The 17,802-nt window shown below is 33.7% G+C and overlaps 1 protein-coding gene and 1 long non-coding RNA gene across 2 annotated transcripts; both read left to right on the top strand.

Moving 5' to 3' along the window:
• Positions 1–2,421: 2,421 nt before the first annotated feature.
• LOC111998973 (2-alkenal reductase (NADP(+)-dependent)) lies at positions 2,422–15,713 on the top strand. The gene is made up of 6 exons (XM_065776512.1): positions 2,422–2,681; positions 7,843–8,029; positions 8,379–8,545; positions 14,794–14,876; positions 15,046–15,172; positions 15,303–15,713. Exons 1-6 carry the CDS (start codon positions 2,448–2,450, stop codon positions 15,555–15,557), a joined length of 1,053 nt encoding a protein of 350 aa, XP_065632584.1. The 5' UTR covers positions 2,422–2,447; the 3' UTR covers positions 15,558–15,713.
• Positions 3,504–6,962, top strand: LOC136068802 (uncharacterized). Its single transcript, XR_010630131.1, has 2 exons — positions 3,504–4,265; positions 5,999–6,962. It is a non-coding gene; the product is annotated as an uncharacterized LOC136068802 (long non-coding RNA).
• Positions 15,714–17,802: the final 2,089 nt, after the last annotated feature.

Raw genomic sequence — 17,802 nt, 5'->3', positions numbered from 1 at the left:
CAAACATTAAAGTTTGGGGAGATAAATGGCTTCCAAGGGCTGCAAGTTACGAAGTTATTTCTCCGCGGCTTTTTCTTCATCAGGAAACTAAGGTTAGCGAATTTATCTGCCAAGAGAGATGTTGCTGGAAGGAGGAAATCATCCGACAGATTTTCTTTCCTGTGGATGTGGAAGTAATTTTGGGTATTCCCTTAAGTACCAGATTCCCTAAGGATCGAGTGATCTGGGCTGAGACTAGTAATGGAGGTTTTTCTGTTCGTAGTGCTTATAGAGTTGCTATGGGTCTATACCAAGCCGAGAATGTAGCTTCAGCTTCTTCAAACAGCCAACTACGGTCCTTTTGGAAGAAGTTATGGCATTTACCTGTCCCACATAAGGTACGCCATTTTGCTTGGCGTGCATGCCGTGATATTCTTCCTACAAAAGAAAACCTATGTAAACGCCATATACTGTTGGATAGTCTTTGTGAAGAGTGTGGTTTAGCTTCCGAATCTTCAGGCCATTTGTTTTGGTCTTGTCCAAGGGCTCAAAAGATTTGGGGATGCACGAAGCTACCAACTTCCTTCAGATCAGGTCAGTTTCACTCGTTCTTTGATTTACTTTGGTTTCTGTTGATGGTTGAGTCATTCGATGAAGAGAAGATTATTTTGGTTGTGACTGTTACCTGGGCATTTTGGTGCAACCGAACTGAAATCAGACATGGGGCAGAAAAGAAGAGTCCGGAAGCTATAGTTCAATGGGTTAATCGTTACTTGTTGGAATATTCAGCGACAACAGAGTCGGTACCAGCTGTGAGGGAAGAAGTGAGTGTCACGTGGAATCCTCCTCCACCTTCCATATTAAAAGTTAACGTGGACGGTGCCACTACAAAGAATCTGAATTTTGTTGGTGTGGGGGCTGTTGTCAGAGATGAGCAGGGTCGTGTGGTAGCAGCTATGAGCCGAAAAATTCCAGCGCCCTTGGGTCCGTTAGAAGTGGAGGCAAAAGCTTTTGAAGCTGGTCTTCAGTTGGCTAAGGACATGGGTTATCAAAATATTATTCTGGAAGGTGACTCACTGATCATTGTTCATGCATTATGTGGTATTTCCTCTTCTCCCTCTACAATTGATTCAATGATTGTAGGGATGCAACTCCTTTGTTCAGATTTTTGCACTGTTTATGTCTCTCATGTTAAGAGGCAGGGGAACAAACCTGCCCATGTTTTAGCTAAATATGCTCTTAGCATAAATGATTCTGTTGTATGGATTGTGGAGACTCCTTGTTGTATTCAACAAGCCCTCAACCAAGATTTTGTATCTGTTTCTGCTATTTGAATAAAACTTGACAGTTTCACATCAAAAAAAAAAGAAAAAAAAAGAAAAGGGAGCCGTGCAAATTGACAATTTACTAATAATACTAATAAATTCTACAATTGTTAAAGTTAATTATAGATGCAGTTAAAAATAACCCATATTTTTTTCTCTACCAACTCAAATCTCTTTTATCATCCAATAAGTTTGTTTGACAACCTATATATTTAGGAAAAAGTTGTGCATGCTCAAGAAAATTTAGCCATAAAATAAGAACAATTATTTTCATATCTTAATGACTCTGGACCACCCTGCATCAATACGACTTTTTCCACAGTACTATCGATCACTACTGTACAAGACCGCATCTTAAGAGTCAATCAGGTCCAATCTCCACCTAAAAAGTAGTATAGGAAGTAAGAACCTCTTTGACGCAAACTGGATAAACTTACAAGAGAGAAGATCAAGAATGTTGAAAATTTTGGTCTTTAGCAGTTGGGACTATTTATGAAGAATTGAAAAAGGAGCCGTGCTAATTGACAATTCACTAATAATACTAATAAATTCCACAATTGTTAAAGTTAATTATAGATACAGTTAAAAATAACCCATATTTTATTCTCTACCAACTCAAATCTCTTTTATCATCCAATAAGTTTGTTTGACAACATATATATTTAGGAAAAAGTTGCGTATGCTCAAGAAAATTTAGCCATAAAATAAAAAACAATTATTTTCATATCTTAATGACTCTATGGGCCACCCTGCGCCAATACAACCTTTTTTACAGTATTACTGGTCACTATTGTACAAGAGTCTAAATTTTTTGTCTCATTTTTTTTTTTCTACTCTATATTTTATCAATAAATATTTATCCTGTGTTTAGTTAATTAATTAAATATTATTATTAATTAATAATTATAATATTAATAAATTAATAATAATAATATTTAATTAATTAAATAATTATTTAATAAATATTTATTAGTGAAATATAGAATGCAACAGCAAAATTGATAAGAAGATTTGGAGTCAGACCGATTCCAAAGCTCAAGAGTCAATCAAATCTCCACCTAAAAGTAGTCAATCAGGGGGTTTATTAACTCTCCTTCACACAGCACACGGACATTTTCATACATAAAAGCTAGAGACAAAACAATGGCAGGGGTGGTTGAGAGCAGAGAATGGCACTTGGCTGCATATGCACCCGAAGGTGTTCCAACGTCTGATCATCTCAAACTCCGTACAGTCACTTTATCTCTCGATGTTGATTCAATTCCGGACCACCATCTCATTGTTCAGAACATCTTCATCTCCGTCGATCCATATCAACGTACCCTGATGTCTGGCCTTGAAGATGGCCTTTACTTTCCTCAGATCAAACTTAACGAGGTACTTCAAAAAGTTTAAATAAACACCACCCCATTCCATTTTTACAACTATTCTAGCCTATACATTGATATCAACATATGTATATGTTTTAGTTCTTCGGTTCTTCGTAGATTAAAATATGTTTCTTATATCTCTATGTAATTTTTGGCAAAAGACAATGTGCAATCCAAAACCTCATATAATGGTGGAGCTATCAGCCGTGGTTGGTGCGGCCATGGCCTCTTACATACTCATTAAAATTTTAATTTTTTGAGCTTTGAGTTTGATTCTAAAAAAAATATGAGATCCCCTCTCAAAAGCATGGTTTTCAGATCCGGACCGTTCATTGAACCGTAAAAGAGAGAGGTTCAAGGTTTTTAAGGTCGAACCGAGGTCGAACCGGGGTCGAACCGTGATGACGTCATAATTACTTTAATAATTATTTTAAATATATATAAAAACATTAAATTAATAAAAAAATAGAAAAATTAACTAAAATAATCCAAAACAAATATAGATAGTATTTTTTATAACATAACTTTCATAATACAAATAAAAATTATAAAATTCTAAAAAGCAATAGCTATTGAGTTTCTAAATTATTTTTAAGTCATGATAAAGCATAGTTTAGTACACAATAATTTTTATTTTTTATGCAACCCAATAAAATAGTTAAGAGACAAATGAGTTTATTTGCACATGGCCAAGCCCATTTGATTGCCCATCATTTTTTTTCCTAAGTCTATTTGAATAGTCATTGTTCACCATTTATTATGAATTTATTAAAAAAAAAAAAAAAAAATCAAAACCCAAGAAGGAAGTGCTTGACAGCAAGCAAGCACTTAGTAGTTGACAATGACATTAAAGCACGCAGCAACAAAGAAGTCTCTGAAAGCAGTGAAGAAGTCTATAATATTTTTAGCAATACTTTCACAACAAAATTTATGTGAAAAATTGTTACTAATTTTAATTTGAACCCACTATTAAAATTAATTTTTTTACTCACTAATATTAACTAATAACAATTTATTACTTAAAACTTATTGTAAAATATTGTAAAAATATTGTAGTAACATTTAATTGTGACTCTATTCTTTTTATTCTTTTTCCTTCCGTTGCTTGCATCCATACGTTTCTTATCCTTTTATTTTCTTTTTCTTTTTTCTTGCTTTTTTCTCCTCCACACACATATCCCCATCCCACTAGTCTAATCTCGGTTTTATTTTTCTAGAGTCTTCCTCCAGAGTCCAGAGAGCGTGTCTTGCTTTTTCTAATCTCTGTTTTTATTTTTCTTTCAGCTTTGTCTTTCTCATTCTCTTTCTCTCGTGCTCTCACCTGGTCACACACACATTACCAGCGGAGAACAAAGCCAAAATTTAAAACTTGCTTCACCCAAGAGTTTACTTCACAGTTATCACTTATCCTTCTCACATATTCACATCAGGCTTTCTCAAAAAAAAAAAAAAGAACATATTCACATCAGAGAAAAGAGAAGAAAGAGAGAGAGAGAGAAGAATCTGAAGCGGCGCTGGTGGAGATCGTGGAGATCGAAGGCCTCGTCCGCCGCCCCACCGCCGTTCGTCCTCCTCCCCACCACCAGATTGGGTCAGATCGGATTGTTCTTCCTTTTTTTTTTTTTTTCATATTTGCTTGTTCTGATTCAACTTTATTGTAAGAATTGGATTTTTTTTGTGTTTGGATTATGTGAGACAATTTTTTGAAAGTGAAGCAAAGAGATTGAATCAAAGATGAGACGTTTTCTGGGTCAGATCAGACGTTTTCTTTTTCTTTTGCTTTTCTGTTTTTTTTTTTTTTTTTTTAAGGTTCAGATTCAAAGGGAACCGTGAAAAGCGGGCTGAATCCGGTTCTCAGAACCGTGCGGTTCAACCGCGGTTTGAACGGTTTCCTGCTTTTTTGGCATAGGCCGGTTCTTATGCCTAAAAGAATCGTAATTGTGAGAGGTTCACGGTTTTTCCGGTCGGACCGTACGGTCCGGTCCGGGTTTCAAAATCATGTGTTTGAATGGAAAAAGTAATAAGGTGGGGCAAATGTGACAATTTTTAAACCACAGATAGACAATTTAAATTCATGTCAAACCACATATGAGTTAGGCCTATTAGATATATACCACTGTAAGTTTCTTTAAAATACCTTCTCCCCTCTCCTCGTGTGTATGTTAAAAATATTTAGTATTCTAAAAAAAAAAAAAAAGTAATCTGTAATTTGCCCAAAAGAAAATAATCTGACCATGTCACTCTATGTCTTAACAAATAATTTATCCTTTGTTGCATTTTTGGTACGAGTAGCTGACTTTGGACTTTAAAGCTAAAAGGAAAATAAAAGTTCATTTTGTATAATTAGGAAATTTCAGTAACCTTCTTTAAAATAATTTTAAAATTTAAATAATTTCAAACATATTATACAAGAATAGGAAAATATAAGATAATATAGTTAATCCTTAAAATACTACAAGATAAATTTTTTTTTTTTTTAATTTAAAAATATCTCTTCTTCTACTGGCGGAGCCAGGGGGAGCCATGGCCCCCTAGCTTTTTAAAATTTTCCTTAGAGTAGGTAAAAACACTTGTAGCTTTAGAAGAAAATTTGCATACTGCCCCCCTTGAAATTTTCGAATTTTGCCTCTCAGAAGGTAAAATTTAGATCAAGAGATTAATTGTCTTCTAAAAAAAAAAAAAAAATCATAAGATTACTTTAGCTCTTGAAATTTTTAATCAGTCCAGAAAACCCAAAGAACTAAGTTGGTACCAAAAAAATAAAATAAAATTAGTGCAAATAAGTACTATCCATATAATGGCCCATTCACCCTGGGCCTCTCTCTGTCTAAAACACTAACAAGTAACAAAACCTAAATTACTCCTTTAATATATTCCAAATCACCAGAGGAAAAAAAAAAAAAAACCCAAAACAAATCTGTCTAGTTACTGTGTTTGTAGTGGACCTGCTCCTTTCCGTCGCCAATCAAATAACCGTGAATCCGTGAGTCTTTGTTCTTCTGGGCTCCGGCTCCAGTGCAAGCCGGCGGCCACCATCGCCAGTACGGCGGTACATATCTCTTGCACTCTCCCTCTCTCCCTCTCTCGCTATCTCTCACTCTTGCTCTGTTTATAGTGTACTGCCTACAGACCTTTTATTATTATTTATAATCTACTGCTACAGAGCATAGACTAATGATAAAAAAGTTTATGCATTTGGAGTAACAAAAGGGATGGTATCAAAAAAAAAAAAAAAAAAAAAAGGGATGGTATCAACTATATATCAAGACTTGAATAATTCACATTGATGAAATTAGTGACGGTGTATCAGACTACATTATGCAGGCTGTGAGGCTGTTACTAGATTCTGGTGTTGATATAAATGCCAAGAATTTAATGGGTGACACGGCAGGGGACATCTTGGTAAAACGACAAGGAGTAGAGTACAGCAGAAGCAGCATGGAGATCAGTGAAATGTTACAGCGTGCTGAAGTTACTAAATGTGCACGTTACCTACGATCCATAGTGTTATCTCTCGAGGAGAGACGATTACTCCAGGTTGATAGATGGGCGAAAATATCGGACGACAGGCGCAATGTGCTTTTGGTGGTTGCTACGTTGCTTATGACAGTGACTTATCAAGGACTACTGAGCCCTCCAGGGGGACTTTGGCAAGATGACTACAATCCAGGAAGCGATCTGCCCAATGCTACAAAACCAGATTACAGACGTATCAATGAAACTGATTATCTTCAAAACATTGCAGGGACAGTCATTGGCGGTAGATGTTTATTTTTTTATGTATTCCTGATAACAAATACTTTGACGTTTATGCTCTAATACACAGTAGTTCTTCTCGTCATTCCATCCGGGTATATTATACTCTGCGCAGCCCTTGGCTCCCTCTCTCTCTGCTATATTGCTTCGATGGCAGTCATATTCCCGTCTCATTTTACACATACCTATGCTTTAATCCTTATGATTCTGTTTTCTGTTATTTGCGCACTATCTTTATCTGCAATACGATCTGCGCTGCATGTCTCTGTGCTGATTCGTTCATGGAAGAAGAATTGATGGGAAAATGAAAATAAAGCCAAGCTTGGACCTGAATGCAATTGAAAATGTGTGCGTCAAGGTTGATTTTTACTTTATAGGTGTAAAATAAAGCTTTTGTTTCTAAGGGCATAATTGAGGTACGGGTACGACCCAATGTAATCCTCGAATGTTATTTATATTTCAATAAAGTTGTCTAATTGCCATCGGATTATTTATATAAGTTATGAATTTGTTATCAAATTTTTAATCTAAATGTTGTTACATTTATGGCTTTAATTAGCATAGCAAAGTAGTCTTTTTGCACGTGATTAAATAATTCCAGTAATTGTCATTGATTGTTCTTATATTCCAAATCCCCTTTGGCCCTTTAAAGAATAAACTTTTTATTTTATTATTATTATTATTTTTTGAGAAACAAATACACATACATAAAGGTGAGGGAAAATATTTTTTTTTTTTTTTTTTTTTTTTTTTTTTTTTTTTTTTTTTTTTTTTTCAAGGTTCAGATTCAAAGGGAACCGTGAAAAGCGGTCTGAATCCGGTTCTCAGAACCGTGCGGTTCAACCGCGGTTTGAACGGTTTCCTGCTTTTTTGGCATAGGCCGGTTCTTATGCCTAAAAGAACCGTAATTGTGAGAGGTTCACGGTTTTTCCGGTCGGACCGTACGGTCCGGTCCGGGTTTCAAAACCATGCTCAAAAGAATGGGAGTTATATTTTTTTTCAAATTCAAATATTAACAGGTTTTTCAGTTTTTGAACATTTAAGAAAGTAAAAATTATTTTTTAAATGAGAATAAAGTAATAATTATTTTAGAAAGTTAAGTCTTTAAAAAATTTCTCAATATTGCATGATTTTTCATTGAGATTAATACAATTATATATGCAAAGATGATGTCTAATTAAAACTCATAATGATAAAAGTTCAAAAGAGAAATTACATGAATAATTTTGGAATGGTATTAGTCTACTATTTCTCATAAAACATGAATTTTTTAATTGATATATCTTTTTCTTAAAAAAAAATAAAAAAAATTTGACTTCGCTCCTGTCATAGGTGTATGTACTTTTTTATTTATTTATTTATTTATTTTTAATTTTTAGAATAGATAATTCAAATGCTAAATGGTAACGTAGGTGGTAAGCGCACCTACAATTGCAAGGGTGATTCGGTCAAAGGACAGTAGTTACAGGGAAGGTGATTTTATCCTCAATCCTTCTTCTGGTCCTATTGCCGAATATTGTGTTATACCATCCGCGTTGCATTTAAGGAAGGTTGACCTAGCATCTGAGCTTCCATTGCAAGAGTATCTCAGTTCTCTTGGTACTACTTCTTGTTCATGGAACTTTTTTTTTCTTTTTCTTGGATAAGTACAATAGAATTTCAAAATATATAAAGATCATTTCAAAATAACTGTCATTTATCATTAAGCTAAAACACCAATTTGGTTTTGGTGTAAACGGGGTTCAAACCCCATTTGATGATAAAAATTTACCATTGAACTAATTGAATCCATATTCTTGAGACCTTTTTCTTTTCTCTTCTCCTGGAGTTTCTTCTTTTTATACATTATTTTTTTATTTTTTATTTTTTTTTATAGATTTTATCCTTTAAATATAGTATATTTAAAAAAAAAAAATGAAAGATTAGATGACATATAAATGTATTGCAGGGCTACCAGGGTTTGCAGCATGGGTGGGAATAGAGGTACTAGGAGACCCAAAGCCAGGGTCAAATGTGTTTGTTTCGGCTGCGGCTGGAGGTGTTGGAATGTTTGCAGGGCAATTGGCTAAACTCAAAGGTTGCAGGGTTATTGGCAGCACTGGATCAGATGAGAAGGTATGTATTGCAACCATAAAAATATATGATAAAGGTGGTTTAGAGCATTGCTAATATTAAATAAACTAATTAATAATATTAATAACTCGATAGCTAGGAAGGTTTAATATTTTAAACTTATTTGCACAATTATCTTATATGCTAGATTGTGATTGATTACTGTCACTTTCACATGAATTCGTCAATTTTTTTTTCACCACTAATAGTCAGTCATGTAGAATTTTTATTAGTTTGTTGAATTGAGAGAAGGTATTCCATCTAAAGTTTAGGTGGGCTGTTCTCGTAATACTTTCTTTGTTCTTCCCTTTAATGTGTAGTTGCCTAGTTGGAATGTGATTCCAATTATTCTCAAGTAATTACTTTTTTATATAAAAAAAGGGGAAATGAAATCATGAAAATTTAGGATAAAATATACTATTGGTGGATGAGGTGGTTTGGAAGTAATGATAATATTGTTTTTTGCTAAAATGAAGTTATGATATATTAAATTAAAATAAAATTAGGTGGGCAAGTATTTAACAAAAAAAGTCAGCATGTATAGTTTGTCGAATTGATATAAGTTCTTCCATCTAAATTTCAGGTTGGATGTCCTCATAATACTTTCTTTGCTTTGTTGCGATTGAAATGTGATTCCAGTTTGCTACTAATTATCTTTTTAAGTTTAAAAATAGAAAAGAAAAAAGAAAGGTGTTTTTCATGTGTTGAATTTATTTTAGTGTTAACCTGTAACTCAATCAATTATTTTTTGGCTAGAACTTTTTCACCTATTACTAATTAAGCTGTTGGTTGAAGCTAAAGCTGCTAAACGCACGTTACGCAGCCCATTTTTTGGTTGAGTGATCAAATTTTGGTCAAGGGTGTATTCTAGGCTTAAAGGCCGCAGATTTGGGGGGAAGGGTCACTTATGAGGAAGCGGTAATTTTAATCCAAAGAGGGAAAGGGCAAAGATAATTTTAAATGCAAAATTATTTTGAAAATTATTATTTTTTATTAATTAACTATTAAATATATATATTTATATTTTCAAAAAAAAAAAAATGAAAGATTAGATGACATATAAATGTATTGCAGGGCTACCAGGGTTTGCAGCATGGGTGGGAATAGAGGTACTAGGAGACCCAAAGCCAGGGTCAAATGTGTTTGTTTCGGCTGCGGCTGGAGGTGTTGGAATGTTTGCAGGGCAATTGGCTAAACTCAAAGGTTGCAGGGTTATTGGCAGCACTGGATCAGATGAGAAGGTATGTATTGCAACCATAAAAATATATGATAAAGGTGGTTTAGAGCATTGCTAATATTAAATAAACTAATTAATAATATTAATAACTCGATAGCTAGGAAGGTTTAATATTTTAAACTTATTTGCACAATTATCTTATATGCTAGATTGTGATTGATTACTGTCACTTTCACATGAATTCGTCAATTTTTTTTTCACCACTAATAGTCAGTCATGTAGAATTTTTATTAGTTTGTTGAATTGAGAGAAGGTATTCCATCTAAAGTTTAGGTGGGCTGTTCTCGTAATACTTTCTTTGTTCTTCCCTTTAATGTGTAGTTGCCTAGTTGGAATGTGATTCCAATTATTCTCAAGTAATTACTTTTTTATATAAAAAAAGGGGAAATGAAATCATGAAAATTTAGGATAAAATATACTATTGGTGGATGAGGTGGTTTGGAAGTAATGATAATATTGTTTTTTGCTAAAATGAAGTTATGATATATTAAATTAAAATAAAATTAGGTGGGCAAGTATTTAACAAAAAAAGTCAGCATGTATAGTTTGTCGAATTGATATAAGTTCTTCCATCTAAATTTCAGGTTGGATGTCCTCATAATACTTTCTTTGCTTTGTTGCGATTGAAATGTGATTCCAGTTTGCTACTAATTATCTTTTTAAGTTTAAAAATAGAAAAGAAAAAAGAAAGGTGTTTTTCATGTGTTGAATTTATTTTAGTGTTAACCTGTAACTCAATCAATTATTTTTTGGCTAGAACTTTTTCACCTATTACTAATTAAGCTGTTGGTTGAAGCTAAAGCTGCTAAACGCACGTTACGCAGCCCATTTTTTGGTTGAGTGATCAAATTTTGGTCAAGGGTGTATTCTAGGCTTAAAGGCCGCAGATTTGGGGGGAAGGGTCACTTATGAGGAAGCGGTAATTTTAATCCAAAGAGGGAAAGGGCAAAGATAATTTTAAATGCAAAATTATTTTGAAAATTATTATTTTTTATTAATTAACTATTAAATATATATATTTATATTTTCATATGTCAATTTAAGAGCAATAATGGATAGAACATTCACATTGGTGGTGTTAAAATTGCTAAAAAAGCTATTTTAGCATCACAAACAACAAAATACATGCTACATTGGTGGTACCATATCTAAAAAAAATTGACAACTTGCGAATTGGTACTAGTACCAGTTCACTGTAGCAAGTTGCTACTTGTTTATATATATATATATATATATTTTATTCCACTTCTCACTCATTCAATCCCTCTCTCTCTCTCTCTCTCTCTCTCTCCACTTTGATTGGCTTATGGCAGTTGGGTTAGGGTTTCGATTGGGCTGTGGGTTGTTGCGGTAGTGGTGGGTCATTGATTGGGTTGTAGTGGCGGGTTGGTGGGTCACGCTGTGGGTTGTTATGGATTGTTGATTGGGTTGTGGTGGTTCGGTTGGTAGGTCACGCCGTGGGGGGTCACTAATCGGGTTTTGGTGTGGTTGGGTTTCTGTGGAGTTGTGGTTTGTGGGGCGGTTTTTGGCTGGTTTGGGTCTCTAGGTTGTGATGTGGTTGGTGATAGTGTGGTTGTGATATGGTTGGTGGTTGTGAAAGTGGTGGTGTGGCTGTGGAATGGTTGGTGGTTTGTTGTGAAATGGGTGTTTGGCTGTGGGTATGGCTCTTTATGGGTGTTCTGTGGTTGTGGGTTTGGGTGTTTGGCCTTGGGTATGTTGGTGATCTATGGTTGTGAAAAATGGTGTTTGTGGGTGTTTCTAGTTTTTTTGTGATTTTTTTATTTTATTTATTTAATGGGTATAAATTGTTTATATTATTTTATTGGGTTTTATGCTAAAATAAGAGATGAGATGTAGGGTATATTAAAAAGTGAGGTGGTAAAATAAATAAAGAAAATAGTTTTTTGAGGTGCTAAAAACAAAGAGAAATGCTATAAATACAAACTATTTTACAACATTTTTACAAACTGTTAATGTGGTTTTAGTAATTTTCAAATAATCATTGATAAACATAAATGTGATTTTAGTGGTGGACCCATATTAGAACTAATCAGAATTTGCCACATCAATAGTTTGTAAAAATGTTGTAAAATAGTTTGTGACTGTAGTATTACTAAAAAAACAAAATGTTTTAGTACTACTGATGTGAATGCTCTAATAAAGTGAATTCATGGTAATTAAATGATAATTAATATATAAACTAAGCACTAAAAGAGTAAATTAAAGATAACTAGATTAGTATTCAACATTTAAACAAATATATAAAAAGTATAAATAAAAATCCTCACAATTTTAGGCTATCTCTCACTCTTGGGGGGATTGGATAACGATGGATATTATCGGTTTGCACAGAAATGAAGTATTAGTGCTTTTTCGATAGGCCAACTTACATAAGGCCAATGTAGAAAGGCTTGCTATTTTCGAACGGTCTTACATGTATTTTAAATGAATTTGATTACCTAACAAAAACAAAAAGATATTTTTATAACTCTCTTTTTCTTTTGTGACCAAAGAGAAGGTATTTGGTATCAAATGATACATGTCAGCAGTATCAAAATCTAATAAGTGTAAAACATGTCCGCAAAAAATAACTACTTTACCAGCAAATGAAAGGCTTGTTAGTGGGTAGTTACTTTTGCACATATGTCTCTTGTCTATTGAATTTTAATATGGATAACGTGATATAATAATAGCAGCCATGTAACTTTGTTGGATTATGCATCTCTCCAAAAAATTAAAAAAAAAAAAAAATGATGTTGCGTATACGCCTTTGCATGTCAGTCAGAACCTTAAAAATCAATTTTATTGCCATGGGTGGGGTCTGCTGGTAACAACATTATAAACCCCATATTATTTGGTGTACCACTGTGCCAATTATGGGGATGGTGGGTGGGAACTTTTGGGACCCATTATAAACCCCATATTATTTGGTGTACCACTTTGTCAATTATAGAGATGGTGGGTGGGTCTTTTGGGACCCATTATGCAAAATTCATTTGGTAGTTTTAATTAGTGGACCTCATGATGAGCCTTTCGAAAAGTATTGACTACAAAAACTCCCTGGGAATTTCCACTATGTTGGCCTATGAATCCATCTCCCCTGTGTTGGTTTATATATAATAGATTAATACGATCTCTAGCCCAAGCCTTGAGCGTGGTCACTTATACAGCCTTTTTTGGTTTTGGTCTATGGGCCAGAAAAGGGAACCCATCCCCTGTCTTTTATTATTATTCTTTTTTTGGCTTTGAAGGTAAAGCTTCTTCTCAAATGCATCTGCATATAGCTTTCGTTCTTGTTTTAAAGGAAATTGCTGCAGTTCAGCTAGTTAATTTGATTTTAAGTTATTCTAATATAATTTCCTCAAAAAAAAAAAAAAAGTGGGTCTAATATAAAGGATAGAGGCCATAAATAACATGGTGGATTAGTACCACTCATAGCAACACTTTTTTTTTAAAGAATTTCAACCCATGTAGGTCCGCTTATTGTATGATAGAGAACTTATTCTAGTCTGCATATGATTAGACTAAGATACCAATTAGTTTTTTGGTGTATGCGGGGGATTGAACCTTAGATCTCTTATACAACTATCAGAGACTTTACCAGTTGAGCTAACTGGAACCCACAAGTAAGTACAATTATTATATCACAGAGAACTTATTCTAGTCTGCATATGATTAGACCAAGACATCAATCAGTTTTTTGGTGTAGGTGGGGGATAGAACCCCAGATCTCTTATACAACTATCAGAGACTTTACCAGTTGAGTTAACTGGAACCCACAAGTAAGTACAATTATTATATCATAGAGAACTTATTCTAGTCTGCATATGATTAGACTAAGACACCAATCAGTTTTTTGGTGTATGCGGGGGATTGAACCTCAGATCTCTTATACAACTATCAGAGACTTTACCAGTTGAGCTAACTGGAACCCACAAGTAAGTACAATTATTATATCACAGAGAACTTATTCTAGTCTGCATATGATTTATATAAAGTGAAGTGCTGTCAATGTCAATTTTATTATTGTTAGATACTTTTGACTACTGTAACCAAATTAGGAAACAAGAGGGACTCTTATATTTGGCAGTTTGAATTAACTGTTTTTCAAGTAGTTTAGTAGTTTATATTGGTGAAACTAGGTTCTGTATCCAAGTAGCAAATGTGGATTGGAGTTTAGATACATTGCTTTCAGTGTGTGTGTGAAAACAAAGGTTATTAAAATCAAAGAATAGAAAGGTGTTTCTACCAGCATTTGAGGATGTTTCCCATATTCTTGATTCTTATGGAGAAAGATATAGTAAAAAACATAAGTATAGATCGCCGAACTTTAGGAAGAAAAAAATAATTGAAGTTTGGATTAAACGATCTCAACAAGGTAAGGAAATCTAATAAATCTGCTAGCGTAATCCAATAATAGTGTCAAACACAACAAATTATCAGAACAACAACAAATTTGTTAACAATGTGACAAAGTTCAATCATTTTTAATGTTTTTAAAGTACTTTTTATGCGCGACAAACTACAATCATTTTTATTGTTTTTAATTTCGAAAAGTACTTATGTTTGAGTTCTCTATTGGAACTATTATGTTTAGTGTATTTGCAAATGTTCCTGATGTTCAGTATTTTATATTTTCAGCCTACATTATGAAGAATTGATGCATTATGCATCACCTTCCAGCATATACATCAATTTTGTTATGCATGCTAAATTTAACAATACCATTATGTTTATGTGCATTGTTACTAAGGAAGAGCTACCAATAATAAAAAAAAAAGGCGGTGGAAGACTGGGGATTAAAAGTGATATAAAATTTGGAATCTAACAATGATTGACTGGCGTGTGGTTTTAGAGGTTGGATTGGTGGCATGTTTAGATACCAGATTGTTGAAAGTTGGGGATATTAGAGATCAAGGGATAAAGCATGATGCGTATATCATATTTTTACTTTTTTGTATCAGACAGTCTCGCCAATTTCTCATTCTGATTTTATGTTATTTGCGATTCTTAGGTAAAGCTCATAAAGGAGGAATTTGGATATGATGATGCATTCAACTACAAAACAGAAACAGACTTAGATGCTGCATTAAGCAAGTAATTAGTATTTAAGGTTTCATCTTTATGTAATTGATAATTTGTTTATAAGTTGAAATATCTCTTTATGAAGTTTAACTTGCATTTGGATATCTTATTATATGTTATGATTATCACAAGCATATAATCTAGTGGAGAAGGCATACTTATTTGATCTTGAATGTTATAGGTACTTCCCTAATGGCATTGATATTTATTTTGACAATGTTGGTGGTGAGATGCTTGAGGCTGTCCACAACCATGTTAACAGGCATGCAAGAATCCCAGTTTGTGGCATGATATCTCAATATAAGAAGGTGACTCATATGACTACACCATTTCTGTCATCATATTCCTTTACATTTTCATTTCAGCAAACACACACACACAGCTACATAACAAGTAACCAAAATATATTAAAGTTTCCAACTTGTTTGTTTGATAAAGATCTGGACAGAGAGACAAGGGGTAAGAAATCTGCTTAATATGGTAGGTAAGGAGGTAAGGATGGAAGGGTTTTTGATGAGTTCACATTTGAATCGTTTTGGGGATTTTGCAAAGGAAATAGAGAGCTACATAAAAGAAGGCAAGATTAGTTCCAAGCTCAAAATCTACCATGGAATTGAGAGCTACTTGGAGAGCTTAGGCTCCCTCTTCACAAGTTCTAATTTTGGAAAAGTTATAATTGAAGTTCAGAAATAATTTGGAATTACCAACTCTATGCTCTCCTGGCTTGAATAAGCAAATGCTGAGACTGCACTAGCAGTCATTGGATTTCTGAGCCATGTTAAGTGATTTGTATAAATAAAACTCTGCATATTCTTATTGGAGTAATGCAGCCTTTTTTTTTTGCTTTAATTTCATTAAATATGGAACTGCTTCTATTCATAGGAACAATTGAAAGAAAAATCATTAAATAAATTTGCATATAAAAAAAACATTTAGGTAGCGTTTGGATTGCGTTTTCTGTGCATTGCATTTGCGTTTTCCTTCTTTTTTATTTATTTATTTATTGAGAAGCACGTGAACGTGGGACACAGACTTGCCAGTGGGTCCTGTGCACTGTGCACGGGACCCACTACCTCTTTGAACGTCCAAATTTTGCACTGAAATGTGGCATACCAGTGGGTCCCATGCACTGTTTATGGAACCTGCAAACCTTTTTTTTCAGCAATTTTTTCATTCAAAATGGATCACACGACATTATTTACACATTTAAAAATTATTTTGTTACAATGTTTTCAATTTTCAGCAAAATAAGCGGTATTCAAACAGACTTTTAGAATATTCTTTTTTAGAATAGGCCATCTTGTATTGTATAATGGTTAATTGAATATCTTCAATTGAATACATTATGTACGTTTTTAGACCCCTTAAAACACAACCAAATTAACTTAGTTAATTAGCCATGTGATTACTTAGTCAAATTATCAGATCTAGGTTAACACAAATATATCATATCAATGTGAAGTGTAGAAAATAAAGAACACAAAGATATAATGACCTAGGACAACCAAATCGGTAAAAAACCTGGGGAGGATTTAACCTAACTATCCTCAAGGTAAACTGAATTCACTATGAAAGAATTGAAGTTTATATAATAGCGACTTAAACCACTAACATACTATTACTATCTCGAGTAGGAAACTTACTACTACGACCACGTAACAGCTTCGAGTCTACAGACTACTTCTTTCTTGAATTCTCAGCAAGTACAAGCACTTCTGCTTGTATATCTTTAAGCTCTTGAATTTGCAACTGAATAATCACCAAGTTCTTGACATAGTCTTGATTCTTGATAACCCTAAGTATGTGTAAAGACAAATACTTCTAGATCTCATAAAAGATTCACACATACAGCATAAACAGCATCTTCAAAATATGGTTAGGATTTTCCCTTTTATACTTAAGACAAAACATAAAACCCTACACGTCAAACGGGCTTGGGTTAAGTTGGAAAATTCTACAGAAAAATAATTTGCATGACTTTCGATCAATCGAGCTTATTTTTGATCAATTGAGCTAAGCAAATTTACATAATAAATCCTGTAGTAACTCGATTCCAACTTTACGTAGAAACTTATACTTTGAGCAAGTCTAAATAAGGCTAAAAACGTTTTGATCATAATTTACCAACATTACAAATTGAAGTTTTAATACATTAGTTTCTAATTCCTTAGAACCTAACACATTGCATGTTTAATGGAAGATTATATTGAATTGCATTTTCTTCTAAAAAAAAAAATAAAATATTGAATTGCATTCAATTTTTAGGAGTGATATTTTGACAAGGTGATAATAAATTTCCTGCATACTAGACAGACTAAAAAATAGTTATGATCTGCTCAGATGGATATTTTAGCGGGGAAAAAAAAAAGATCTATGGAAGGAAATGATTACTAACATAGAGAATGCGCAACTATATTGATTTAAGGAAGAAGAGTCTCTACTCTCTAGCGAGTAGGAAAAGCAATGAGGAAGTCTTTTTTGACGTGAGAAAAACAAGACCAAAAACCATGATTTGAGAATGTGAGGATAGGTACACAAGGTGTTGGGGGTGGGGGGTGAGGAATCAATGGCTTGAAATGGGGTAGTGTGAGGAGTACCTTGGTCAGTGCATGACGTGCATGGGCAAGTATGAATCCAGCCTTGTATTCATGCCATCTCTGTGCTTCCTTTAAAAATCCCATGAGGAGACACTAAAGCGAAGTGCAATGCACACATACGTTTGGGCACCTGCCTACTTTTAAGATCTAATGAAAATCTGGGAACATAAGCTCACCACCTTATGGTATTGGGATGCATGATTATGTTATTTACTATTCATTTCACTTCATAGACATAAATTCAGGCTTAACCCTTGTGTTACTATAGTCTATATGCATATCACAAGCTCACTTTATTATACTCTCAATTTAAAGAGTATAATTTTAATTTTTATATAATT

The sequence above is a fragment of the Quercus suber genome, unplaced genomic scaffold (genome assembly GCF_002906115.3).
Source record: "Quercus suber isolate HL8 unplaced genomic scaffold, Cork oak 2.0 scaffold_135, whole genome shotgun sequence".
Taxonomy (NCBI): domain Eukaryota; kingdom Viridiplantae; phylum Streptophyta; class Magnoliopsida; order Fagales; family Fagaceae; genus Quercus; species Quercus suber.
This window is presented reverse-complemented; position numbering and strand designations above follow the sequence as displayed.